The 27,647-nt window shown below is 39.9% G+C and overlaps 1 protein-coding gene across 9 annotated transcripts in view; it reads left to right on the top strand.

The window, feature by feature from the left end:
* Positions 1-27,647, top strand: part of ACACA (acetyl-CoA carboxylase alpha) — a 285,737-nt gene that overhangs the window by 147,430 nt on the left and 110,660 nt on the right. For 7 of the 9 annotated variants that reach the window (XM_059149711.1, XM_059149708.1, XM_059149714.1 and 4 more), the window contains 10 exons: positions 2,448-2,561; positions 3,757-3,870; positions 4,898-4,987; positions 6,552-6,670; positions 17,754-17,777; positions 20,400-20,543; positions 21,332-21,428; positions 22,346-22,453; positions 26,566-26,622; positions 26,869-26,913. In XM_059149711.1, the coding sequence (XP_059005694.1) occupies positions 2,448-2,561; positions 3,757-3,870; positions 4,898-4,987; positions 6,552-6,670; positions 17,754-17,777; positions 20,400-20,543; positions 21,332-21,428; positions 22,346-22,453; positions 26,566-26,622; positions 26,869-26,913 (912 nt within the window). The remainder of the gene's footprint in view (positions 1-2,447; positions 2,562-3,756; positions 3,871-4,897; positions 4,988-6,551; positions 6,671-17,753; positions 17,778-20,399; positions 20,544-21,331; positions 21,429-22,345; positions 22,454-26,565; positions 26,623-26,868; positions 26,914-27,647) is intronic. The other 2 variants (XM_059149709.1, XM_059149710.1) reach the window with 2 other exon arrangements.

The raw sequence follows: 27,647 nt of genomic DNA, 5'->3' as shown, positions 1-27,647 counted from the left end.
GATCTTTCAGTGGGTCTTTCTGATGAATGCAGTAAGAACCTCAGAAAGGAATATTTTTCTCTATTAGGAATATTAGGAAAAGAGGGATTTCATAGGAAAAACTTGCCTTGGTTTCCCTATCTGCTGTTTCCTGTCTGTTCTTCTGTCTTCCTGTGGTCTGTCCCTGGTCATTTTATGTATTCCTTTGAAATTCTTTTTTGCTCCTTTGTTCTCAACAAAAGATGCAACTTAGCTGCATTTTTCTCCCTCCTTTGTATGCCCTGCAGTAGGTGGAGAGGCCCTCTGGTCTCTGACTCCATGCTCAATTGAACCCTGGATTTATAGTCACCTATTAGCTGCTTCTCTCCTCCCCTCTCAGGTCAGTGAATTCCCTGCACTAAACAGGTGGAACTTCCCACTCCAATCAGTGAGTTACCTGTGATTAGCAGGTGAAAACAATACTTGCACTTCCTTAACTATAAATCCCATCATGTGTTTTACAACTCTGGACTCTTGGAGCAACTTCTGGTTGGTGGATTGGAGAACCAGAAAGTATTTCATGTTTCAGAATGTTTGAGAAAGGGAATCTGGATTGCCTGGTTGGGTGAGTGTTCCACCCTTGGTTTTGACTCAGGTCAGGACCTCAGGGCTGTGAGATCGAGCCCCCACTGGGCTCTGCACTCAGTATGGAGTCTGCTTGAGATTCTTTGCACATACACTCTCTCTCAAATAAATAAATACATAAAGTCTTTTAAAAAAAGAAAGAAAATGTTTGGGAAGCCTTTTTCCCAGCATAGTCATGCTGAGTACTCTAGAACTGTTTACCCTGTGATGTGGAAGGCAAGTAGGGAACTATCAAGAGTATGCCCTAGATGAGGAAATTAAGTATGACATAGAGATTCTTCAGAGAAGACGCTGATAATCAGGGTAGGAAGAAGATCAAAAGGCAGCAACAGCAAGCCTTTCAGGGATCTGGTCATCTTTCATATCCTGTTGGTAGTAGAGGGAGAATAAAAATTCACTACAATATAAAGGCAGTTAATTTCAAACTCCAAGTAGAGGAACTAGGTGTAAATATGTATATTTTATATGTGGTGTGAGGAACTTCTATAAATAGCTCTGTAAAGTTCAGAAAAGGACAGACATTTCTAAAAACCGCATCTGCACTTTTCTCGGCTTAAGTGAAAATTATGTGGATAACGGATGAATTTAGGGAATAAATTAATATTCCACTGAAGAAAAAACATTTTCCTCAAAATATGATAGAGATATTTTCTTAAGAAATTTTAACTTTTAGGGGGTGCCTGGGTGGCTCAGTTGTTAAGCGTCTGCCTTCGGCTCTGGTCATGATCTTGGCGTTCTGGGATTGACACCCGCATAGGGCTGCTCCCTGCTCAGTGGGAAGACTGCTTCTCCTTCTCCCACTCCCCCTGCTTGTGTTCCCTCTCTCACTGCCTCTCTCTGTCTGTCAAATAAATAAAATCTTAACCCAAAAAAAAAAAAATTTTTTTTTTTTTGTAACTTTTAGGAGTTTCATTAGGAAGGACCTAATTGAATAAACCTGTGGACTGTATAGTAGGAACTTGGTTTTTCCCTCTAATCCAAGGATTCACCATGTTTAGTTATCCTGGAATGATTCCTGGCATAGCAAAAGGATCAATGATTTTGGGTATAGAATTGTCAGCATATGAGATGGTGTTTTTATTTAGTGTGTGTTTTTAAATGAATAATTTGTTCTTGTGCTTCTGTTTTGCACCCTCCTGGGATGCTGAACATTTGGTGTGTGGAACGAAAACCACCAGGAGTGGTTCCTGTTGCCTTATTCTGCCTTCTTTCCAAAAGTGGGAGAGGAAACAGGAAAGCCTTTAGTCCCCATATTATTTAAAACCTCTTAAAACTCTGAGGCCTCATCTGTTATGTTTTACTCCGAATTCCCTGACCCCTTTAAATGGTCTCCGATGATTTTTTCTTCACATTAAAAGTACAGTGCGGATTTGTGAAGAAATTCACTAGGATTTTGAATACGAATGACTGAGAGATTTAGGTTTCTCCTTAGCAGTGGCTTCCTCTGGAATCTTCTTGACTACATTGTTTGGGATAAAAATAACAAGTTCACATTTTCTTTCTTTCTTTCTTTTTAAGATTTTATTTATTTGTCCGAGAGAGAGAGAGAGAGAGAGAGAGAGCACACAAGCAGGCAGAGAGGCAGGCAGAGGCGGAGAGAGAAGCAAGCTCCCTGATGAGCAAGGAGCCCGATGTGGAACCCTATCCCAGGACTCTGGGATCATGACCCAAGCCTAAGGCAGTGGCTCAACTGACTGAGCCACCCAGGCATCCCAACAAATTTGCATTTTCTCATTAATCTAGCTATGTTCACTTTGTTTTTGTCCTCTTTTCCTATTTCAGAGTTCTAGCCATAATTCTTTTTAATGTGGTTTTGTATATGTTTTTTTCACACTAACAATTAGGACCAGTTGTGCGGTCGGGACCCTACTCTCACCGATGAGCTGCTAAATATCCTTACAGAGCTCACTCAACTCAGTAAGACCACCAATGCCAAAGTGGCACTTCGAGCACGCCAGGTAAGGACACGTGTTGGCTATCTGGAAGGAGAAATGGTTTTCATAGATTGGGTGGTCGTAGAAATAGTGAGCTTTTACTCTGTCACCTGACAAAGATCAAACAATTTTCTACATATGTCTTCTCATTGCCCTCAGAACAAATGTTTTCATGTGATATGTTTTTTAAAGAGAAAGGAAAACATTAACATTGAGTCTCTTTGAAATAGAAGTGTTTTTCCCCCTTATAAAATTCTGTTACTGTTTCCTGCCTTTGCTAGGAGCCATGAAGTAGTAAACCAGAGTCATGTGGAGGAAAGGAAGCTAAGCTCCCCAAAGAGAGCTTAGAAGCAGGTGAAAACTTTTTAAGTGTGTAGGGAAAAATTGAGTATGGGAAGCAGAAAGATAATGCAATGAATCCGAGGTGCTAGCAATCAGAACAACCCTAGAGAAGTCCGGTTAGTTTCACCCTGTAGTTTGCATTTCCATTCCAAAAGGTTTCAGCAGGGAAGCCAAGAAGTGGCGCTCCCTTTGTGTTTCAGTGCATGGGCATTGAAAAGGAAGCGGCATTTGAAGCTGTTCAGTGACCTTCTGCTTTCTCCACAATTGTATCCATGTCACTGAGCTACTCAAAGTTATTGAACCTCTCAGTGACCTGCTGAGACTATTCAGGTCCCACCGTGTCCCTGTGTGTTTGTGACACTGCCCCCACATGCATTGGTGTTACATCCCGACACCTTCTCTTTGATACTAACCAAATACCTGGGGCTGTCAGAGCAGCTTTCGCTAGTCCTCCTATTTCAGATTTGCAGAAGCCCAGCTCTGTTGCCTCCACCTTCCCCACAGCTGCTCCCTGCCAGACCCGATTCCCAATTAACAGCTAGTCATGCAGTCCCCAGGACTAGCAGCTTTGCAATGGTAAATCACATGCACTGAGGGAACTTGATTGAAGCTGTTTTCTCTCTCTCTCTCCCTCTGCCCCCCCACAACGCAATTGCCCACAACGCAAATCATGGTGAGAGTCAACCGAGATGCAGTATTTGGTGGCATTGGCTTTATGTTACAGGACCTAGAAGTTGTTTTACTTGGTCTCTGTTTTATCTTTGATGCCTGCACTTACAGATTTATATTTATTGCTTTTGTATCAGAGCTGCCTAATAGGAGGCTAGAATAATCACTCCCTCAGGAACTTATCCCTCTTATTTTGCTCTCACTCTAGGTTCTTATTGCCTCCCATTTGCCGTCATATGAGCTTCGCCATAACCAAGTAGAGTCCATCTTCCTTTCAGCAATTGACATGTACGGACATCAGTTTTGCATTGAGAACTTACAGGTATACATGTAGTCCTTTTCTACCATTGTGCACTCTTGTCCTCTTTATTCCTAAGCATGATTTAATTAATCGATCTATTTTGATTTTCTGTGTAGTGAGGTTTCATGCCTTGACTTTTTAAAATGATGTATAATTACAATTTTTTTTTTTTCATAAAAATGCTATTGGAATTGTGGTTGAGCTTAAAAATCCAATAGACCAGCCTTGATAGACGTGTCCTGTTGAAGTCTTTACCTCTTGTGCTTTTTATCCAGAAAGTATTCTGGGCTAGAATTAAGTGGTTGCACTGGTTGATGTCTGGTATTTGAATTCGTTGTGTAAATAGGTAGTTGTTAGTGTTCTAGGGACAAAATTACTTAAGTCATTTAAATTTCATTTTATTATAATGCTTACTATTAAGCTATATACAGAGCCACTTTTATAGAATAGTATTGGATAATTTTACTACTAATTGGAAGGATCTTGACTATCACTTTTTGACAACATCATTTTCTCAGGAATGACATTCTATTTTTCTACCTGCAAATAAGTAATACTGTTCTGTCCAGCCAAGGGAGTCTTCAGGCTTTCTGTCAGATTTCCTTCTGGGGAACCTAGAGAGGGGGAAAGGATGTTCTTGTTTATTTGGTTCAGAGCTGAAATAGAGGGTTTCAACTGGGGTCCTAATCTGTGGTTTACCATAGTGGAGGATTGAGACAGTATTTGAGAGGTTGAGTACGAATATATGTCAGGAAGGATATTAATTATGGTCATTAATAAATGTGTTGTTAGTGTATTACTTTTAAGAATTTTACATATATTAATTCTTCTGATGCTCACAACAGACCCTTGAGGTTAGGTATCATTATTTTCCCCATTCTGTGGCTAAGGAAGCTGGAGCACAAAGAAGGTAAATTTCATACATGACACTCGTAGACAGAATTCTTGGGTTACTCTGAGTGCTTCAAAATGCTAATTAAGTATTATACTAATTAAATATTGTTCTCTTTTGGATGTAGTGGTTTAAGCTTGTCTCTGTGCCTTCCAGAAACTCATCTTGTCTGAAACGTCTATTTTTGACGTCCTACCAAACTTCTTCTACCACAGCAACCAGGTAGTGAGGATGGCAGCTCTGGAGGTAAGATTTCATAGTAACACGGTGTGACCTTTTTTGGTTTCTAGCAGGTTTCTTCTGTCCACTTGGTATTGTATCAGTTCTTTTTTTTTTTGGCCTTAAGGTTGGTGTTTTAGAGTCTTTTTTCCCTCTGAAACAGACACTTGCTTTTACTCAAGTGTTTCAGCTGAACTAATCACCATTCTGGGCTCCAGTCACAGGAAAAGAGCTGCCAGCATTTTTCAATAGTCTCTACTTTCCAGATAATTCGGATTCACTCATTTCATAATAAATCAGGATTCCCTAAAAAATAATAAGTGAAAAAACATATGGCTGACCAGAGCATGTACCATTTTTGTGATTTGGGCCAAAAAAGAGAGATTTTAATTATCGTCTGAATTTTCAGGCAGCGCTTAGGAAATATTTTGTCATGAGAAAGAAAGTATTAACACTGAATGAGCTGTGTGTGTTTAATATGCTTTACTCTTTTTCTCATTTAACCCTACCATTACTTCATGAAGTAAAAAGAAAGTGAGACTGAATTTGAGACTTGTCCATGTTTATGTAGATAATAAGTGGAAGGGTTTGTATTTGAATCCAGATCAGGCCAACTCAAAGCCTTTTCTGTTCCCACTACAGCACTCTACCTCATTAAGCACAAAACTTGCAGGCCCTGAATACTGCTGTAAAATTGCCAAGTCGATGTTTTTTTGAAGATGAAGAAGAGGAGTGTTTTAGATGATCTTATGTAACACGGCATCACTACAATCTGTTGCAAGCTCCTTTGGCTTACTTTTTATTTGTATTCTGTGGATAGATTGTAATGTATCCTACTCCCTAAATACCAAATTTTAAAAGTATCTAAGTGTCTTAGAGTACTTTCATATCACTTAATGAGAAGTCTCCTTATGTACCTCCCATGATAGAATCCCATGCAGCATTTCATGTGCCTGGCAAATTGGCTGTAAAGTGCACAAGGTCAGACTGATGGTTTTTGCTGTGACGGAGCCTGTTGCTGTGTTTTTTAACTCTTGAGTCAAGTTAGTATGTGTGAGATCATCATGTCATGTTATGTCGTACCGCTCTTGCCTACGGTTTGGGGAGTATGAGTAATCTAAAATAATTTAGGGGAGTGGGAAGACAAAGATACAGGATAGTCAGAGAGTTGAAGTGTACAAAAATAGTTTCTGTCTTTTGCTCTCACTCTGCAGGTGGCTCAGAACCAGTACCTCTCATTTGTCTCGCCACTTGCTTTTATCTTCTGTTGAAATAATTGTGCGCCATGAATTAATGGTTGCAGTTCTGTATGCTCGCTTTTACTAATGATCAAAACTTCTCCTGAGTTTGGGTTAGTCTGAAAGGTTTATGGCCCAGCCAGAGATGTCCAGCAGAGGCGGGCTAGTTTTATTTCCGTTTGTAGTCATGGGTATAGTTTTAAGACTTGAGCTTTATTAATTGAAGCAAGTTATTTATGTTCAGAGCCTTCTTCTCATTACATTCCTCTTCTCAGGACTATCCTTTTCCTGGGCTAAGCATCTCTTAGTTTCTGTTTTCCAAGTGTATTTACTGAGGATTACTTTTTAACCAGGTTTATGTTCGAAGGGCTTATATTGCCTATGAACTTAACAGTGTACAGCATCGCCAGCTTAAGGACAACACCTGTGTGGTGGAATTTCAGTTCATGCTGCCCACATCTCATCCAAACAGGTGAGTCTGAACTGGGATGTGCATCTGAGCCAGCCAGAGATGTATCAGGGGAGTTAAGGGGAGTAATGTATGCACCAGCTCCATGTGGTTTTGGGTTTGGCTAGAAACATAGAGCAGAAAATGAACAAATTTAAATCATGAGAGAAGAGCCTCTTGGTACCCACTTTTTTTTTTTTTAATTGTTGATCTGGAGAGATGGAGTACAGTCTAATTAAGATAAAAATTTGAGGGTTGCCTGGGTGGCTCAGTTGGTTGAGCAGCTGCCTTTGGCTCCTGTCATCATTTCAGAGTCCTGGGAACAAGCCCGCATCAGGCTCCGTGTTCAGCAGGGACTCTGCTTCTCCCTCTGCCCCTCCCTGCCACTTGTGCTCGAGTGTGTATGTGTGTGTGTGCCCTCTGTCTCTCTCAAATAAATATAACCTTTTTAAAAAACATAAAAATTTGAGGATTAGTTCATCATCTGTGTTTCCTTGTATTATGTCACTGAGGAAATATAGTTCTTTTCTTTTTTCAAGTCAGAATTTACTGGCATTTTATTTGCTGGAATCTTGCCGAAAATCACTTTTTCTTTCTTTCTTTCTTTCTTTCTTTCTTTCTTTCTTTTTTTTAAGCAGTTTAAGTCAAACAATTGGAACATGAAAATATCTTGGGTGGGGGCGCCTAGGTGGCTTGGTTGGTTAAGCATCTGAGTCTTGATCTCAGTTCAGGTCTTGATCTCAAGGTCATGAATTCAGACCACGAGTTGGAGCCTACCTTTAAAAAAAAAAAAAAAAAGAACTCGGCTAGAATGCTTTTCTATAAATTTGTTATAGGTTAATTGAAACTTCAATCAGGTGTTAAAAATCACACTTCAGAAGGAAACTGAAATTTGACTGAACGGTATAATTAAGCCATGCTAATTCCATTATTTTTCCCTTCCTAAGCCCTTTAGGAAATAAAATGTATATACAGAAATTTGTTTCAGTACTTCTTTGGTTTTAAGATGAAAATACTTTATCTTGTACACTGATTTGTTTTTAAAGTATTCTGAGGCAGTGAAAACCGAGGAATCCCACCCACACATACGTTTATCCCCTCCTGTATTTTCATTCTTTTTAGTAATACCATAGGAAATATAAATACCACAGCCAATCTTAAGCAGCCCCCCTCCATTTCTTCTTTATGGCCTTTGGTTCTTCACTTCTTATTACAAAGTACTGTGTCTTCGGGGATCCTTGGTTATAGACAACAGAAATGGTTTTGTTCTGAATTGCTACTTCACCCAAAGCAATAGAAACCCTTCCTAGAGACAAAGAAGTCTGTGCTGAGACTTTTGGCCACTGGATGCCACTGTTGATCCAGCAGAGGTCAGCAGCCGAGCAGAGGCATCTTCAGAAAAAGTACTTCTCTTCTTTGTCTCAGAAGATCCTTTCACATCTCTACCTCAAAAATACCTCATGGCTGGCAGAGAAAAGCATATATCCTTGATTTAGCAAGCATATCTCGGTACATTTTTGCCTCCATGGATTTCAGAATCTCATTTTCTAGAAACGAATGGTTGTCCTTCAGCGAGCGGCGAAGTGCTCACGGCACACATGGGCTCAGCACTCGGTCTTCTTTCTTTTCCTGCATTCCTTGAATAATTGTAGGGAACTACACGCTATACTTAATGCTCTTTGTGATTCTCAGGACATTCTCCTTTTCTTCCTGCTTTCTACTACCTCTTCCCTGTGGGCAGTGATTTGTAGTCAGGCTGCACAGCTGCTTCTGATTTCCTTCCCTCCTCATTGCTCCCCTTGTCTTTCTGAATTGCTCTCCCTGTCCTACCTTTTATTTGAGGATACGTGTCCAGTTTGGTGAAGGAAAATGAGAGAAATGCCTCTTAACTGTTTGTTAAGAAATCTTATTCACCTTTCCATCTCAAGGATATGAATCTTGGTTATTCCTGATACGGCTTCAAAACTTGGATGCTTGTCCCTTCCAATGTCTGAGGTATACACATCCCTGTGGATAAAGACCAGACTTGAACAGGGCTGTGATCCCATTTTCTCTCTCCGGTCTTCCTTGGTTGTGTGTATATAAAATTATAAACTGCTAGTAGTAGTAGTTGTTGTTAGTAGTAGTAGCACTGGTACTAGTAGTATAGATATAAAGGTGAAGAGAAGGACAAGTAAAAAAGGAAAGGTAAAATAGTCTTTGTGAAAACCAGAAAAATATTGAAATTGCTTTAATGTCCTTTTAAAGCTAAGTCCTTTTGTTAGTTTGGGAATGTAAAATGTGCTATCAGATTTAATCACCGAGTGATATATTCAGTTATAGAGTATAGCTTTTTCACTGAATTATACATTTGCTACTTGAATTTAGTTTTATAAGATTTTATATTTTTCTTAACAAATGTTTTTGTTACAATTTGAAGTTATGACCTCATTCTGACACCAGCTGGTGTACTGCAGTTCAGTTCTGAAGCTAACCACCTTGAGCTAGATCAGATAACACCAGTTAAGGGCTCAATCCTTCACAAAACGATCCCTACTTGAGATGGGGCCACGAGTGGTGTTCCCAAGCCACCTGCACCTCTGAGCAACTGGCTACAAACTTGGGGGTTCCCAGGACTCCATCCAGCATAATAATTCACTAGAACAACTTAAAAATTCTGAAAGCACTATACTTATGAGCATAGTTTTATTAGAAAGGACACAAGATCCGAACCAGCCAAATGAGGAAACATGTGGAATAAAGTCTGCGTGGGTCCTGAACACAGCTTTCCTGTTTTTTCCCTTTGGATTCAGATACTCATCCTCTATATGTTCACCAACCACAAAATTCTATTAAATTTTAGTGTCCAGAGTTTTTATCAGGGTTTCATTATAGTGGCATGATTGATCGAATCACAGATCACATTAAACTCAATCTCTAATCCCTCTCCCCTCCACAGAGGTCCAGCTGGCTCAAAGCCCCCAACCCTCTAATCACACGGTTTGTCTTTCTAGTGAGCAACCCCTGGGCTGAGTTATCTCATCTCTTAGCATAAACTCAGACGTAATCCAAGGGGCACATGAATAATGAAGATACTTCTGTTTCTTTTGAGAAATTACAGGGATTTAGAATTTCTCTCCCAGGAACCAGGGACAAAGGCCTGTCAAATTCTTTATAAAAGGCCAAAGAATTCTAGGTCTCCTCTAATTTTAAAGGTTTTGTTTATTTTTACTTTGGAGAGCGAGAGTGCACACAGCCTTGGGGGAGAGGCAAAGGGAGAGAGGATCTCAAGCTGACTCTGTGCTCAATGGAGCTCAATGTGCTGATGGAGCCTCATGTGGGGCTCCATCCCAAAACCCTGAGACCGTGGCCCCCCACCGAAAGCAAGAGTCAGACACTCAACTAGCTGAGCCTCCTAGGCACCCCAGGGTCTCTTAATTTTAACTAGTTTTAAGGCAATTTCCAACTTTTTTCCCAACTGTAGTACTATCATTCTTTCCTATTATTGTTTTGAACAAGCAGGCAGTGAGCATACTGGTTTTTATTCTACAGAAGTAAGTTATAGGAGATGATCTACCAGCATCTGTTCCACTCCCAATCTCATAAGGCTCAAGGACACACTTATGTCCACTAACCTCTAGATTAATGATTATCAGAATTATTTAGGAAATATTTTTAAAATACTGACTGCCAAGATTCTAATTCATTTTGAACCAAACTCCAGGGGACCACTCTTTGAAAATTGTGACAAGCACCTGCAGTTAAGGATTACTACAACTAGGCCAGCACTGCCCACTAGAAATAAAGTGCAAGCCACATATGTTAAATTCTAAGTTTTTAGTTGGCCATATTTAAAAGGGTAGTGAGAAACAGATAAGGCATGCTGGGTGGCTCAGTCGGTTAAGTGTCTGCCTTCAGCTCGGGTCGTGATTTTGGGGTCCTGCATTGGGCTCCTTGCTCAGCCAAGAACCTGCTTCCCCCTCTGCCTGCTGCTCTCAGTGCTTGTGCACTCACTCTCCCTCTGTCAAATAAATAAATAAACTTAAAAAGAAACAGATAAAATTACCTTTAAAAACATTTTCTTTAACCCATCATATTCAAAATACCATTTCAGTATGTAGTAAAAAGTTATTAATGAGATATTTTTCATTCTTCCTACTCAGTCTTAGAAATTTAGAGTGTATTTTATACTTATAGCGTGTCTCAATACAGATTAGCTGTATTATAAGCACTTCTTAGCCACATAGACTGCTCAACTCTAGACCAAAAATTAATTAGGACAATCACACTGAGCCCTCTTTATTTTATGTCAATGGGAGTGCCCCTGGGATGGATTAAAAAAATTTAAAAAAAGGCAACAAAAACCTCTTACGTTTCTTGTTCTTAGTAGTTACAGGAATTATCCACACCTTATACTGTAGGTATTCTACTATAGTATCTTATGCATCCTTTAAAAATTACTCAATGAGCACAGATAGCAAGCATATGAATATACATATTTTACTTATCAATGCAAAACAGAATTTTATAGTATTTTTCCCAGTTAGGGTTAACAAACCAAAAATTCTTGGGGGAGAAAACAGATCCATTCTTAAGCCAGTTTTTTTGCATTTTCTTTCCTGGTTTTCATATTCCTACTCAGACATTCGTTTGAAGTAGACTAAATTTGTCCAGCAATCCTTAGAAGCAAGTATCTTTCTAAGTGCTATCAAAGCAAGACTACAGTCTCTTGTTGTGTACAGGGTCACCTGGTGGAATTCCATTCCTGCAGTTTATATTTGACTAGTGATTTAGCTCTTGTGGGTTGGGATGAAACACGGCTCTCTGCAAACTGAAGACAGTAAGAGTATTTTTTCTGAAAAATGCCTTAGGTACTGTTTGAATTGAAGACCCATGCCATTGGGACATGTTTTGATTTTTAGAGAAGCAGGCAAAACAGGCAAATTCCATTACAAATGAATGGAGCCCCCTCTAAGAAGGGAGAAGATACCCTTTTGGGCACACGTGGGACTTTGTATTGCTTGACATTTTCAAATACCTTTAAAACTTACTGTGGGAAAAACACTTAATGTGAGATCTACCCTCTTAACAAATATTTAAGTGTACAATATGTTACTGTTGACTTGTAGTTCAATGTTGTACAGTAGATCTCTAGTGCTTATTCATTTTGCTTGACTGAAACTTTGGCTTGGCGCTTACTTACTGTATGTTTCAGTATAATTGGACAGTGAGCTTTTTTCTAATACTCTGCTCAATATTTAAGAAAAGAAAAAGATAACTGAACCGATTTTTGCTAACCTCTCTGACTCTCTGCATCATCCTTCCTGCTAGGTAGGCCTTGGTCAAGGCAAGGTGTGTTATCTTCCTGATCTTCTACCCAAGACTTGTAAGTTTTTTTCTGGGAGCTGCAGTTGCAGCTTACTTGACATCTCCAGCTCTTGTTCACCAGAAGATCCAGTTATTAGAGCTTCAGTCAGGGAAGCTCCTGGTATAGATAGATCCTTCTCTTCTTAAATTACCTTCATTTGAGAAGAAAATGTGGAGATTTTCCTGACTTAAACATAATAGAAAACCTATAAATGTATGTTATGTGTGTGTGTTTGTGTTTCTTCTGATACTTAAATGCTCTTCCCAATTGCATGAGAATTTTTTGGATGGAAGGGGATTTGGGGGGCTTTGTTGTTATTGTTGTTGTTTAAAGATTTTAAGTAATCTCTGCATCCAGTGTGGGGCTCGAACTCAACCCCAAGATCAAGAGTTGCATGGTCCACAGACTGAGCCAGCCAAGAGAGCCAGCCAGTCTCTCTTGTGGTTTTTTTAAACACGCCTTGCTACCAGTTAGCAATTGTCTTTAAAATAGTGAGTTTTTTTCAATAATTTTCTTGGTGTAGGAATAGTTAAGACAGCTGGTCTAAAAAAAAGACACCTGGTCTGCACTAAAAGAACAGTTTATTATTATCCAGGCTTTAAGGATTTATTTCTCTTGTCTAAGATTCCCTCAGCCCAACTCTTTGGTGAATTCAACGAATATTTTGCATGGGTTGATCCTTGAGCTCAGACTAGATCATTCAGGGCTCCTTGTTCTCATCCTTGCTCTCCAGTGAAGCTCAGGGCTTAGTACCCTAGGGTGTGTGTGTGTGTGTGTATTTGTCTTTTCTTCTCCATCCCCAACCCCTAGTTGGTCACTCTCTGGTGCTGGTGATGAAAAATCTTGTTAAAAGCATCGTTCTGAACGTCTTTATTTTTGACAACTCAGAATCATTTGACGTTTAGGATTTCACTTGGCTTTGGGCACATTTAAGTAACTCAGAATAATCTCAAAACAAGTAAGTTATTTAGTCAGTCTACATATTTGGTCTTTTAAATATAGCTATATTCATACAAACACATGTAAAATATTATCCCATAAACTCTTTGGCTATGTATATTATGATAATTTGGGACTGTGAAATTTAAAACTCCAAATGATTTTCATAAGTAATACATATTAGTGAATATAGTTGTGTTTTTAACTTTTAATCTGTGATTCAGATAAGAAGCATCAAAATTGATGCAGGAGATAGAAGTGTACTTTGTTGTATGTTTCTGTACATGTATAATGGGTGAGGACCTATTGGTGTTTATTTCCACCTATTTCTTAGATGGAAATCCACGTTTCAGTTGAGTCAAGTTGCATTGCATCTTCTCTACTGTTTGCTCCTTGTGAACTTGGCCTTCTATGTTAAAATGTTTTAATCAAAGCCCTTTCCGTTTCACATGTCTCACATCCAGAAGAGGTTGGCTGTGTTCTCCCTTGATGGCACATGATTTGTTCATGACTGAGTTTAGGCTACTTGGCACCTTCAGTGTTTAGCTGTCGGTGGGTGGCCTGTGGACTTTCTTTTTATGAAGATGGTTTTGAGGAAGTTTAGAAATCAGAAGCCTTCCATGTGACTCCTGAACATCCTGCTGCCATTCTTGAGAATTCTGATAATCTCCGACACCCAGAGATTAGGGCGTTCTTTGGGTCATACTGAGGCACTCAAAAGTCATCCAACTTGTAGCATTTTTTAGCAGTGGGAGCACTTGGTTGTAGTTAGCAGGCCAGAATGAGCTATAAATAAATAAAGTCCTGCAGTGCTCGCTTCCTTCATTCAGGGTAGTCTGCTGATAAGATGCAAGCATCTGGCAGAAGAGAAGATTCTCAGCAGGTTTAAGTGCTTACCAAAGTGCTTTCCTGTATCCGTGGCTCAGCTTCTAGTCTCTGCTTTGTTATTTTGGCACTCTAGACTTGTAAGATTGGAGAGCCGGGTTTAAAACTCTCAATATATCATTAGGGTAGCCCAAGGTCCCTTCTTGTCAAAGAAGACTAGCTGATTCCAGGGGGAAGGAAAAGCAGAATCCGGGGCACCTGTAAATCCCTGTAGTTTTGTGCTGTGGGTTTGTAGCTAATTATACAGCAGGCAACAGTAATATGCTGTCGCTCTGTTGGCGTACTTGTTTCAAAAAGAGCAAAACCTTCCAGCAGAGCAAAGAAGGGGCTGTGAAGGAGCTGCAAATGAATGAAGCAATGATCATTTTATTGTAAACCAAACCTCTGCAGTGGAATTGGGGTATCTGAACTGCAAGGAGGTGGTGGCAGAGATGCCAGTAGAAATGCGTGGTTCACGTGTGCTTTACAGCACTTGGACTTTCCTGCAGAAATACAGTCACACAAGGAGACCACCACTGGTCACAGCCAGCCAAATTGCTCTTTCTTCTATGGTAGTGCTGTTAGCGACTGCTAGGAGGTTATTCAGCCAACCTCTTCTGATTCTGCTTTGCTGCCTTATTTCAAAAGATTTGCCCTACATTGGCTTTCAATCACAGCTTGATGTAACCACTGCCTTTTTTGCATGCCTCCCCATCATTTTCATATAGGGTCTTTTTTTCCCCCAAGTTAGAAGGCGAAAGAATTGGGAGCATATTTATATGATAAAAGATTTATGTAGGGCCAGCTAGAATCGAGCAAAATGAAATCCAGCTAGAAGGGATGGTAAAAGGCTGAGAGAACTTGTGACTGCTACAGAAGTCAGTATTCCTTAAATAAGGAGGGTTCAGCTAGCAGGCAGCAACTCTGACTTTGCATTCATATTGAAGCAGGCTCTCCAGTCATTCTGTGCAGGCAGATCAATAAAATCAGAGGTGACTTAATGCCAAGAACCTCAGAATTCAAAGGATTTCTCTTGTCCTTCTTTAAATTTAGTCTGTATTGATGTGGAGTGCTAGCCTCAGGAACAGAGATGAGAAAATACTAGGTCTAGAATCTGGTTTATGATATTGCATTGAAGCAGTGTCCTTGGAAAACATTCCCTTTGCTTTCTCAGTTATCACATCTGTAAAATGGAGCTAATCTGCTGGAAGGAAAATGATTCCAGTATTTATCAAAACACTGTGAATAAAGATTCATTATGATAAGTGCTTCTGATAGTTGAAGCAGCAAATGTCTAATAAGAAGTGAATTTATACCCCATGTGCCTGGGTGGCTCAGTGGGATAAGCCTCTGTTTTCGGCTCAGGGTCCTGCTTAGCAGAGAGCCTGCTTCTCCCTTTCTCTGCCTGCCTCTCTGCCTACTTGTGATCTCTCTCCGTGTTGAATAAATAAAATCTTAAAGAAAAAATGAATTTATACCATGTATGTACCTGAAAATGCAGTTGCCTGCCTTACCAGAGGTTGAGCAGTTTGGCTGTTTTTGCATGATGATTATGCAGTGAAATATGGTAGATTTGATTTTATTAAAACCTCTATAAATGGAATATTAGACTCCTATACAGTTTCTACCTTGGTTCTTCATCCTTATGCAGTCCATGGATCTAGTTTTCTAGTGTCTCACAGTAGTGCAGATCCCACAATGGTCACATTCTTAAACTGAGCAAAGAGCCCCTGTCTAGGGCAACAAAATATACAGATGATCATTGTGGACATGGTTAAGTATTTACCTGGTGATGGAGTTGATCCTTCTTTCCCTGCTCATATCCTGTGCAGCCCCACAGGTTCTTATTCTGCCCAAGAGGATAAGCTGCATCTAAATTCACGTCTCCTGTGAATGATTTGGGGCCATTCTGTTAAACACTGAAGATGTTGGTTCTTACCCCATGCTGTGTAGATGGTGCCGGTTCCCGTAACACAGCAGCAGGGGGCTCCCTAAGAGAGCTTTGACAGTTGCTGATGAAGAAGGGCCAGCTTTTTGTTGGGGAAGATCTTTTCAGTCCAGCTTCTTCTGGGCTGAAAACTTGGCCCCCATCCTGTAAAGACTCTCGAAGGGATTATGGTGCAGCTATAGACATGGTGGCACCACTTTACTCATTTAAGAAATTGGTTATCAGTTGAGAGAGATGATATTGGTTTCCAAATTCCAGAAACCTGAATGAGTGGCACCTGAGATTGCTTTGGTTGTAGGAATCTTCTCTCTGAACTCCTGAGGTTCATGGTAGGAGGCTGTACGGGTGGCTTCTTTCTTTAGAATCCTTGTTATCTGAAAAGGAAGACTTTCCTATATTCTTGTTCATGTTTACTGTTTTCTGCTTAGCTACAACTCCCTCTGCCCTAGAAACTGTGTATACTTTTTGTTTGTTGAGGATGGCTACCGGGCATTGTGACTAAGGAGCTCTTATAAAATGAAACCCGATCCCCTGAATGAGAGGCTCAAAGAATCCAAACAGCAAAGGTGCAGGTTTTTGCACTCAGAGGTTGCTCTTGCTGCCTTATGAATTTGCTGCGTGATACAGGTTTGATGCAGAGAGCGTTGTTACTCACAAATCACACGAGGTATACAGTTTGTGTGCAGTGATATGTCACAGCTTTTTATTTATATGACCAGCTCAGTCTATTCTGCTCCTTTCACTGCCATGGAAAGTGCATCATTTTCCTCCCTCTCTCCTCCTTCCCACATATCATCAGCACCACCCACTACGTTCTGCCCATTAAGTCCTGTGTGTGCCAGAAAACCCCAACAGTGATTAAATGCTGATAAAAGAATGTTGGAAGGTTAAGATATCAACCAATCAATGCCCTTATAGTACTCTTTTATATATATATATATATTGCCCTTATAGTACTATGGTAAATTGTGAGTGATAAGTATAACTTTGCCCTTTTCACATTGAAAATAAAGACTTTTTTTTTTTTTTAAGTTGAGGAAATGACTTATGTCAAATTAAGGAGAGGGGAGGGAAAGCCTTGGTGGCAAAGCCCAAAGAGAATGCAGGAGACTTGCTTTGCAGTTTCCATTCTTACTCTAATCTTTCTTTCATGATTTTGGTACATTCTTGGTCAGGAAACCCTAGGGCTGGCCAAATTGAGGCCTACAGTTTTTGTGATTGCAACAATATTAAAAAGTCATTATCACCCTAAGATCGTTTAATTTTAAAAAAGTACAAATTACTTAATTTTAACAAAGTATATCGCTTAGTCATAGAAGTGTTTATCATTACATTCCTATAGGATTTTCAGGTTTTTTTCTAAGCTCCCAGAGTGTGGAACACACCCGTTACCAGCACCACCACCTCCTCTTACCGCCTCCCTGGTCTGTGGGAGGAGGAGCATGGATGGGTAAAGGGGCTTAGAAAAGGTAGCTGGGAATCCACATTCCAGGCTACTTTTCTTTGGAGGAGACTGTGAGTCCACCTCATAGCCTAGATAATCAATTGAGGTGGGAGGGGCTGTGAAATCAGCTTCTCTGGAGTTCTTTACTAAATTTTCAGTACAACAGGAGCAAGAAAGAAGGTTCTGTAAGAATCTTGTCAAGAATGACATTTCATGTTGAAGCTTAAGATACTATACCACATCCCTATAGCCTAAAATAATTTTTGTGAGGCTGCGTTTTATCACTATACTGCATTACTTTTTGTAATAGAGCTATTTTTAAAAATCCATGGTAAACCTGTTTCAACCCTTGCCATCAACAGTTGCTGTGGTGAGTTGGGTCAGGAGGCCTGCCTCTTTGGAGGTGCCCTGGGGGTTAAAGGGTAATGAGCACTTAATTATGTCTGCTGAATGTCAGAGTTGCCAGACTGGAGCGCCTCCTGACCAGTCTGGATCTGCTCTGACAATTCTTTTATTATGGCTTTCACTAACCGAACAGTAACTAACTGTGGTTGTTTAATTACAGAGGGAACATCCCCACGCTAAACAGGTACCGTATGTTTAGTTTCTTTTCCAATTAAAAGCACCTCTTTTGTAACTTAGAATAGTGAAATCAGGGTAAAATATCACACCATGTTTGACAAGTAATATGCTGTCTTCTGCTAGGGAGTCCTCAGCTCCCCTTTGGACATACTAAATTATTCTTTCTTTGGAAAACATGTCTTCAGCTTTTCTTCAGCTGTTCAAAAAGCAACACTTGAAAAGCCTCAGTATGAGGAAGCCCCCCCACCAGCCATCTAGCTGTAAATGATAGGGGAGTTGTCTGCCTGATGTTCAGCTTTGCTGTAAACATCTTCTTCTACTATAGTCTCTGTCTAGTTTGGGGCATTCAGGGGAGAAGCCTTTAAGGTTACTCCTACCCTGGCAAATTGTTCACAATTTTTTTCATTTTTTAGTTTCATGAGTTTGCTTCTCCTTTTAAGAAGAATGCAAACGCAGGAATAGCTGATCTCATGTTTTATCAGTTTGTTAGCTTTATTAGTTTGTCAGCTACTTCTCTAAAGTGTTACAATGATGTGAGAGTCTAATTTTATTTCAGACTCATGAGATTAACCTTCGGAAAGTGTATTTAAGTTTTGATGTGTGTGGTCCTGTGAAGAAGTTTCCAGGCCAACATAACACATTTTGGTATTTTGAGTTCTTCCTGCTTCTGAGCCAAGCAAGGCAACACGATGCAAGTTTGAGAGGATAGCTGTGCTGATTGGAGTTGAATCTATAAAATGCCAAAGCAGTAATAAGTGGGTGGCGAGCTCTTTGTAGATGATCAATTATACATTGAAATATTTATAGGCTTTATGTTTAATTTGTTCCTCTCCCTTTCAGTATTAAGTAATTGAAGCTGATTATAGCTTCTAGAGTCCAATTTGGATGGGGAGAGAAAAGGGAAGTGCTTTGGTTTGGTCTTTGTGTCTGCCCTTGGAGAGTGGGCTTGGTTCATTCCTGCCTGCGAGGGCAGCTATGTCCTGGCCCCTGAGCGAAGGAGAAGGAGAAGGGGAAACGGAATAGTGGCTGTTTCCCCTGGGGTTCAGTTGAGTGAAAAAGACACTTAACCCCATGTTTGCCACAAATGCAGCCTCTTAGCTTATTCAGAGGGAGTTCCTTTTAAGTGCTATCTGGAACCCTTTTATCTTTCCTGTCGAATGCCAGGCAGGTAGAAAAGATACAATGCCTCACAAACTTGCTCCTTTAGTAAATATATTTGGTGATCCTAGAAAAGAGGATGGTAGCGTTTCTGAGTTCATACAACTCCGAATCCCAGTTTCTAGTGAGCACCATGTGTAAGACTTGCTTGATGTGTGTTTCACTTATTTGTTTCATTCATGGTATCAATTGTTTCCTCTCCCACTCTGCCTTTCCATTCTCTAGTACTGTCAAAAAGACGAAGTGCCTTTTTCATAGTCATCATTTGCCAAAGGAATAAAAACTTGGAGTGTTAGTCTTTATAGTCTGTGTGAGCAGCACTCCCATCCCCTGAAAAATTCCATTGCCTTTTATAATCACACTTTGAATAGAGTACAGTCTGTACCCAGATCTTAAGTCTCCATTGCCGCCTCTCTCCCACCTGCAGCATGGCAGGTGCTGCACTTCAAGGAGATTTTTGAGCAGCTCCCCAAAATTCAGGTGTCATTGCCTTGCTCTGAACTTGCTTCAGATCACTAAGGTGGTATCATGTCAGGCAAGCCTTATTTGGTCCTTCCGAACAGGCTGCCCCGACTGGGCATTTCGAAATAACTTCCCAGTATGACGTAATGGTACATACTGCCAAGGTGCAGTAGACTGAAAGCTTAGTTCTCCTTGAGCATCTCCATTTAGCACCTGTTTGTCATGCTTACACATACTTTGAGACCCACGCTCTGCCCTTTTGCCTCTTGCTGGGATTTATTAAGGGCTTTCAGTTGAAGATATGTTTCCTTTGATACAGAAGTATTTAAATATAAAAAAGGAAATTTTGCTGTTTCGAGTTTTTAAAAGTCTCTTTTTCAAAAGGGGAGGAGCTCTATTCCTTATAACTGCTATCCCCATCAGCCCAGTAAAGGAAGAAGTAAATAACGTAGTAAAGCTCCTTTTCTAGACTGTGACTTGTTTCTATATGATAAATAATGTTTTCTACAATGCCTTACTAAACTATTCCAAATGACTTAGTTGTTGTTATACATGCATATATGTATCTGTGACTACTTAAGGCATTTTTCTCTAGGAGTTCTAATAGATTAAGTGTTGCCTAGTTACAACCCACTTGGCTTGCTTCCTTCCTTTTTTAAGAGGGAATGTTTTAGGGAAGGGGAAGATGCAGGATGGTTTTTAACCCCTATGTCCTATTCATTCATTAGATGTATCATGGCTTCGTTGTATTAAAACTGTCACACAGTTCTTGACTATCCTTCGATTTTTATTTGGAGAAATTTTGGGATGCTAGAAATAGCATCAATAGGTGTGGGGTAAATTCAGATGAAAGGGATCATACGAATCCATCAAAGACAGTCATATCCATAGTGGGTAAAAAACCAAATCTGCTCTGCAACCTGACCCTACTTCAGAGTTTTCTCCTGTTACTCTCCCAGTCCTATTTCTGTTTTCCTTATCTAATGCACTTGATTGAATTACCATTTAGAATGTCCTTCTCCTCCAACCTCAACCACTATGGCATGACTCACGTAGCTAGTGTCAGCGATGTGCTCTTGGATAACTCATTCACTCCACCATGTCAGCGGATGGGCGGAATGGTCTCTTTTCGGACTTTCGAAGATTTTGTCAGGTAAGACACTGAGGAACTGTGTCTGTGCAAGGGGAGCCATGGGCATCTCTGTTTTGGGGACTCTGATTTCTGCCAAGTAAATAAAGGCCCCGAGAATAGCCAGGAGCCAGTTAAGGAGATACAGCCCTTGCTGTATAGGTCCTTGGAGAGGTATATGTTCTTCCATTTCTACTTCTTATTCAGACTCTACAAGCCTCTACTTGTTATATGAGCCTGGTCAGAAAAAGAGAAACAAACAAAAACCATCTTTTCCTTAGGAGCTAACAGAAGAAGCTGTCTGCTCTGTGATGAGTGAAATGTCAGGAGAAATTAAACACAACACCAGAGTGAGCCCCAGCAGAGACGATACATCTTTTGATTAAATGCATTCAGCATCTATCTCTTGATGTATACTGATGCATTACCCTAGGGGGAGGGGTAATTACATTGGTCTGTCACTGCTCTAGTCCCAGGCTCTTTCTGTTACTTTAAGACCGATGATGACAGCGGTGCTTATAGCTTACATATGAAAAAAACAAAAAAGCTGTAGATCATTCTTTTTTTCAAAGAAAAAATACATATTGTTTATTAAAGTTTAAACAATCCATCCTCCTAATTTCTGCCACTTGGTGAAATTTTGCACGTCACCTCGAGCCCCTGGTGATTCTGTCGGTTGACTATTGAGCCTGAGTGGGATAGATTCTTCTTGTGGACTGGGCTGGCAGTGGCAGTGGCAGCATTCGTTTCCTGCCACTTAGGTTTACTGCCATTTGGGTTTTCATGGTGGGTCTTTCCCTGGTATTTTTCAGGATCTTTGATGAAGTGATGGGCTGCTTCTGTGATTCTCCACCCCAAAGCCCCACGTTCCCTGAGGCGGGTCACACGTCTCTGTATGATGAGGACAAGGTATAGTGTGCCCTTTGGGAAACTGCTCTGTTACTTTAGACACAGGACTTGTAGTATATGCTATCTTTCTGGCTTTGGAACATTACAGGGAAGAATTCATCTTTTCACCCTGCTTTGTATTATTTAATTTTATATGCCTCATCAAAGTATTTTGGGGAGCAAATGGAATATAAATTCTAACTTAAAAAAAAAAACAAAACTGTGTTAATTTTGGAATCCATAATGAGAATAGCAAATGGGCTCAGCTAGATCCATTGCAGCTGCCTCTGAGTTTCTGAATGTTGTTTTGAAGTCTTGAGCTGTGGTTGCTGTCTTAGCCATGGCTTTTATGCTCACAGAATGCTGCTCTCGTAGTATTCCGGGAATTGTAGACGTTAGATAGCAGGAAAAAAGGAGGCATTTTGTTTAAAACTTTGTCACCCTTGTATTAAATCCCTTTTCATTTCTCAGTGAACAGATGGTTTTGTTTTTTCTCTATGAGGTTATTTCTCCTTGGTTTGATACTTCCACGATTTGATACATGTTAGGAAATATCGTATGTGGGAATATGTTCAGATGGCTTCTTTCACTCATATTGCTTTACATTCTGTGAAGAAACGTGGCCAATGGTTTCATTCCCATTTTATTGGTGAAAAAGTTGAGTGGCCTTCAAGTTCATGTCAAGTCAAGATTTGAGGCCACCTCTAATTAATGCCTTTACTGCATTATCTTTGAAAAACTAGGTGGTTTACTTAATTTACTCTCTGTTGTGGATGGTGGGCAATGGTTTTAATTTGCTTATTCATACTCGTGGGCAAACCAGAATGTCCCATGGGGTATATTTCTTTTTCAGGTGTTCTACCAAGTGCTGTAACTTCTCTCTGCCTCTGTATTAGCCGGCCTCCTAAATTTCTTTGTCTGGTTTTTCTTGAGTTAAGGTCCCTAGGGATGAACCAATTCACATTCTGAATGTGGCTATCAAGACTGACTGTGATATTGAGGATGATGGACTGGCAGCTATGTTCAGAGAGTTTACCCAACAAAACGTAAGTCCTTGGTTGGGAGGAAATGGATGGTGGCCGCTTTCTTGCTGGTGTATCCTATCTACCCTTTAATCAGTCGCTACTTACAATGCCTATCACTGTTAATTGCTATGTCTTTTACATAGTTCTGCCTATAGAGGTAAAATTCCAAAGTGATTTAATAGTACATAATGAATGTCTTATGTCAAGAAATATAGACCTCAAGTGTTCAGAATGTTTTAAAGAAAGTAAGTTGTGTTCCTAAATCTTTCCCAGAGCTCTGTCTTGAAGTTCCATTCACCTGCTGAATATTTATTTACCTTTGGTGACTTTACTCCACATGTCCAGGCGCAAACTCTCCTGAGTTTCCTTCTGTGTCCTTCCCTCCCCTTCCTTGAAAATATCAGTTACACTTCTATCCTCCTTTTGATTTTGTGTCCCTGGGATATCTTGTGTTGACATCAAACATCCTAGTTTAAACCGAAATTTCCATCTTTTTCCTTCACCTCTATATGACTCCCCCAGCCCCCCTCATTCTCCCCCACCTTCCCCTCCAAAAACAAAACAAACCCAAATAACCAACCTTTTACTCCTGGTCACTCAGAAATCATTGACCTCTTCCTTTCCTTGCTGTTCCATTGATCTACCCCCTCTACCCACAATCTATGCTTGTTTATTTCTATCTTGGTTAGTCACCAGGCCCGTGAGGGTTTTCTTTGCCATGTCTATTACCCTTTCTCAATTTCTTAATTCTGGACCACCATCATTCCAGTATAAACTCTTGCCTCACATCCGAGGTACAGCAACAGGTTTACTTGCGATCCACATGTATTCTCGTTCTCCTCCCAGTTTCCATTCTGCTCAGCTCCACAAAATTAGACATCCAGAATGCCCCTTACCAAGTTATTCTCCCACTCAGCAATGGTTCTCTCACCCTCGAGATACCTGACGTGACAAGCCTTAAATTCTAGTTTTTGTTATATCATTTACCAGCAGGTGATCAGGGGGCCTTAATTGACTTGAGCTTGAGCTTTCCCCCGTGTACAATAGAGTAATTCCTGACTAATCCAGCCCCATGGGATTGTGATAAGGTGCAAATGAAAAGCATTTACATAGAAGTTCTTTATAAATTAAAAGTGTTATGACTGCTAATAAGTGTATGCTGACCAGTTAGAAAAGCAAAGAAGAAAAATACATTTGAGTGAGGACTACTCAAAGAAGTCCTCATGAAAGATAAAATTTGAGATAGCTCTTAAAACAAGCAGGAGGAGAGGAAGGAAGGAGGGGAGGCTTTGTGATACCAGCTCTAGGAGGCACAGATTTGGGTGCTTTAGTAAATAATACATTCTTGGCCCTGAAGTTGCTTATAGTCTAGTTGGAGGGAATGGTTAGGCATGCTCAAATAATAACCTGCAATTCTAGATCCTTGTGACACGATAGATGCCAAACCACCCCTCTTCTTGACAAGCTGCCCTTCATGACAAGAAAAACCCATGTGTTTTCTTTGAATGGAGAACTCCTAGCTCGTCATGCTTTTTATAAAGAAAGAAGTCAGGAGATGTTTTTTAAAATTTGATTTCTCCGTGTAAACAGTTAGTGCCATAGGCATTCTAATGGTATCATTAGAATGGTACCATTCTAATGGTAGGTACTTAGGAAGAGATGGTCACTTTGTGTTTCACATGAGTCTTAGCATTTAATCCCTTATCCTCTCACACCCATAAACTGACTGGGAGACCAACACGAGTTGGCCAACACAAGGAAAAGGTACTTTCACAGAAGTGAAGGTACGGTACAGGCCTGGGAATTTTTCTTTAGAAATTTACTTTCCTTCTTGTCTGGGACTAGTGACTGCCTCAGATTAACCTGAGACCAGTGACCAAGGTAACGTCTGCTGACTGTACTGCTTGATGAAATGATCTAGGACCATTTCCTCCCAGGTTTTGAGGCACTGATTGCCTATATTTGATTGATCTGACCTCAACTTTAAGCTTTTTATTACCCTCAGATCCAGATCTTCTAACCATTACACGTTGATTTACAGAAGCAGTTTCCTTATTTTCACTACATATAATTGTAACATTAACTGGCAATAAGAAATTGACTTTTTCCTTTACCGAACTTTCAAACTGAGGCACAGAGAAATCCAGCATTTTTGCATATGGCTTTTTGGAAGGCTAGGGGGTACACTGTGCTGACATTCTAAGCCTAGAAAAGCTATTCACTGCATCAGGTACTGTGCTTATCTATGAATATTTGGCATTTTTCACCTCCTTGTTTTGAAAAAAATAAAAAAATTAAAAGGGAGGAAAAGCAATTAAAAAAAAAAACTGAAGTCATAACTAGTTTTGTTTTTCAGTTCTTGATCATGCTCCTAGCAGTTCAGAAAAAGTTTTTTTTTTTTTAAGCACACATTAAACTATCAAATAGGTTGATCCAAATTGTCCAAATAATCTTCTAGTCCCAGCATGTCTTTTTTTCTCTCATAGAAATTAGGATCATATATTTGTAAATGACTTGTGGAGGAGATTGAAGTAGTCAGTGTAAATGGAGTTTCTCCAGGTGCTGACGCCTAATCGCTGGGTAATAGCTGTGGACTTGCTGTGAGACCCGCATTATTACAATGTAATCAGAATCCTGTTGCTCTGCTGTTATTGTCAGCCACTTGTGGAATTTTAAAAGCAATAACAATTTTGATTTTAAATCATGGCATTATTAAAGTTATTTTCTTCCCTTGCCAGAACATAGCTATTGATGCTTGTCTTTGAAGGACTTGGCTGTAGTGGAATTCTTTGTTGGTGTTGTTGAAAAAAAAAAATGTTTCTGTTCCTGGGCATGCTGAAAGATGAATAACCACTACAGCCCCCACTCGGCTCTGTTCTTTTAAAACAGTTTTTTCTTATTTTAGTTCAATACTTGGTTATTTACACTAATGGGTATGATGCCAGTACAGAGCATTTTTAAATGTTATTAAGCCAAAATTTATTCATGTTTGGCCTGGGGATTTAATATTAGAAAAATAATTTTGCCAGTTATCTTTTATTTATGCTGTTAATTTTATGACTAAGCAGTGCCATAGTAGAAATAGAGAAGTAGGAGGACAATGGCTCAGAAATGTGCTTATTTATAAGGGGAAGCTAATTTGGCTGTAAAAAAATGCATAATATCATGAAAGCTAAGGACTGACTTAGGAACATAGCTCTTGGTTCGAGTTATAGCAGGGAACGTGATCAAACTAAAGCCTGAATGTAGGTGGTGAAAGTCCACATATTTTTTTCTGTTTGTATTCTTCGTATATTCTCTCAGGCCATTCAGATGGTGGAATTGCCTTTCTATTTGTTGCATGTAGCTCCTCTTCGTTAGGGACCTTTAAAAGCACGTCTCTTACTTAATTTATTAACGTGCTTCTTCATGTCTACTTTGGAGGTAAGTGAGCTGTACAGTATAGAGGAGGCTTAGATCCAAAGGCCCTAGACTTATGGAAGGGTCTGAAACCACTGGTCTCTCTTCACTCCTGATGTACTGCTTGCCTCTGCCAAGTGTAGCTGTAAATAACCACTAAGTTTAAAAGCCTGTTAAACATTTGCTTTTACCGATTTTTAAAGAGAATCTTAACAAAAAAACCTTCATGTAAAGCAGGGGGTAAAAGGTCAGGACTTGTTATGTTGAATTCTAGGAGTGCAGTATCTGATGATGGGTAATATCTGGAAATAACAGTGTAACACCTGAGCTTTCTGTTTTATGGGAATTTCTTCTTTTCCCTCTACTGGATTACATTTAGCTTCTGTATCCTTATTAATCTTCATAGTTGAATACAGGCTCACCAGGTATGATTTTATGAGCAGAAATTGTGTTAAGCTCCACGTTGAGGTAAATCAGTCTTTAGAGAATTTAGGTGACTTCATAAGATCCTTCCCTACAAAGTTGTCCTTCAGTTTTGTCCAGATTAATATCTGAAACCTATTCCATTGGAGCCAGGCTGAGATTTGTTTATTTGCAAGTTGAAGGTACTGAGGTAAGACGTAGAGATCCAAAAAGGATTCTTACCCTGTCAGAGCTTTATGAAGACCAAGTGGGATAAAATTGAAGATGAATGGAGATCTCATCTGTCTTCTCTTTCACATGTTTGTTTGTAGAAAGCTACCCTGGTTGAGCATGGGATACGGCGCCTTACTTTCCTGGTTGCACAAAAGGTACTGGCATGTGAATGATACCTCCCCAATGTGTCTTATGCTGCGGCTAGAACTTATAAAAATAAAATACGGGAATATAATCATATACTTATGTGTAGAGTCTTTGCAAATAGATAACATTCTATAAATTTAATCAGGAAAAATTAATTTAACTCATTGCCTTTTACTTATTACTTAATTCGTTTTTAATTTTATTACTGATTGCCAGCTTCTGTTTTTCCTTCTTTTCTGTCGTTCATTTGAAAGGATTTCAGAAAACAGGTCAACTGTGAGGTGGATCAGAGATTTCATGTAAGTAAAAGGAACCACAATGAAAGATTACTTATTGTTTTATCTGTTTGCCACTGATTATTTAAATATATAGAACATGTGTGAGTTATTTAGAAGGGCTGACCTGATGTTTGGTTCTTGTTTTAGAAAGTGTTAAAATGAATCTTCCACTTCGGTAAGGTGTGTTCAAGCTGGTGGTGTTTTTTTTTTTTTGTTTTTTGGGGTTTTTTTCTTTTTTAAGCCTATAATGAATTCTCAGTATCATCTGAGAAAAAGTTAAGAATGAACATCTGTGTTTATCCAGATGACTAAGGAAGAAGCAGGAACTAACTAGTAATTTCTTCTGTGTACGTAGTGAATTTAGAGACTCGTTAATCAAGAATTGCCGGTTAAGGGGTGCCTGGGTGGCTCAGTGGGTTAAAGCCTCTGCCTTCGACTCAGGTCATGATCCCAGGGTCCTGGGATGGAGCCCCACATCGGGCTCTCTGCTCAGCGGGAGCCTGCCTCTCTGCCTACTTGTGATCTCTGGCAAATAAATAAAATCTAAAAAAAAAAGGAAGAAGAATTGCCGATTAAAGGGCACTTGAGTGGTACAGTCAGTTAAGCATCCAACTCTTGCTTTTGGCTCAGGTGGTGATCTCAGGATTGTGATATCGAGCCCCCTGTCAGGCTCCAAGCTCAGCACGGAGTCTGCCTGGGTTTCTGTCTCTCCCATCCCTCCCCTCTGCACTTGCGTGCTCTTCCTCTCTCTCCCT

This window comes from Mustela lutreola, chromosome 15 (assembly GCF_030435805.1).
Source record: "Mustela lutreola isolate mMusLut2 chromosome 15, mMusLut2.pri, whole genome shotgun sequence".
NCBI lineage: Eukaryota > Metazoa > Chordata > Mammalia > Carnivora > Mustelidae > Mustela > Mustela lutreola.
The sequence above is the reverse complement of the archived record's forward strand: the minus strand, read 5'-3'. Positions and strand labels throughout refer to the sequence as shown.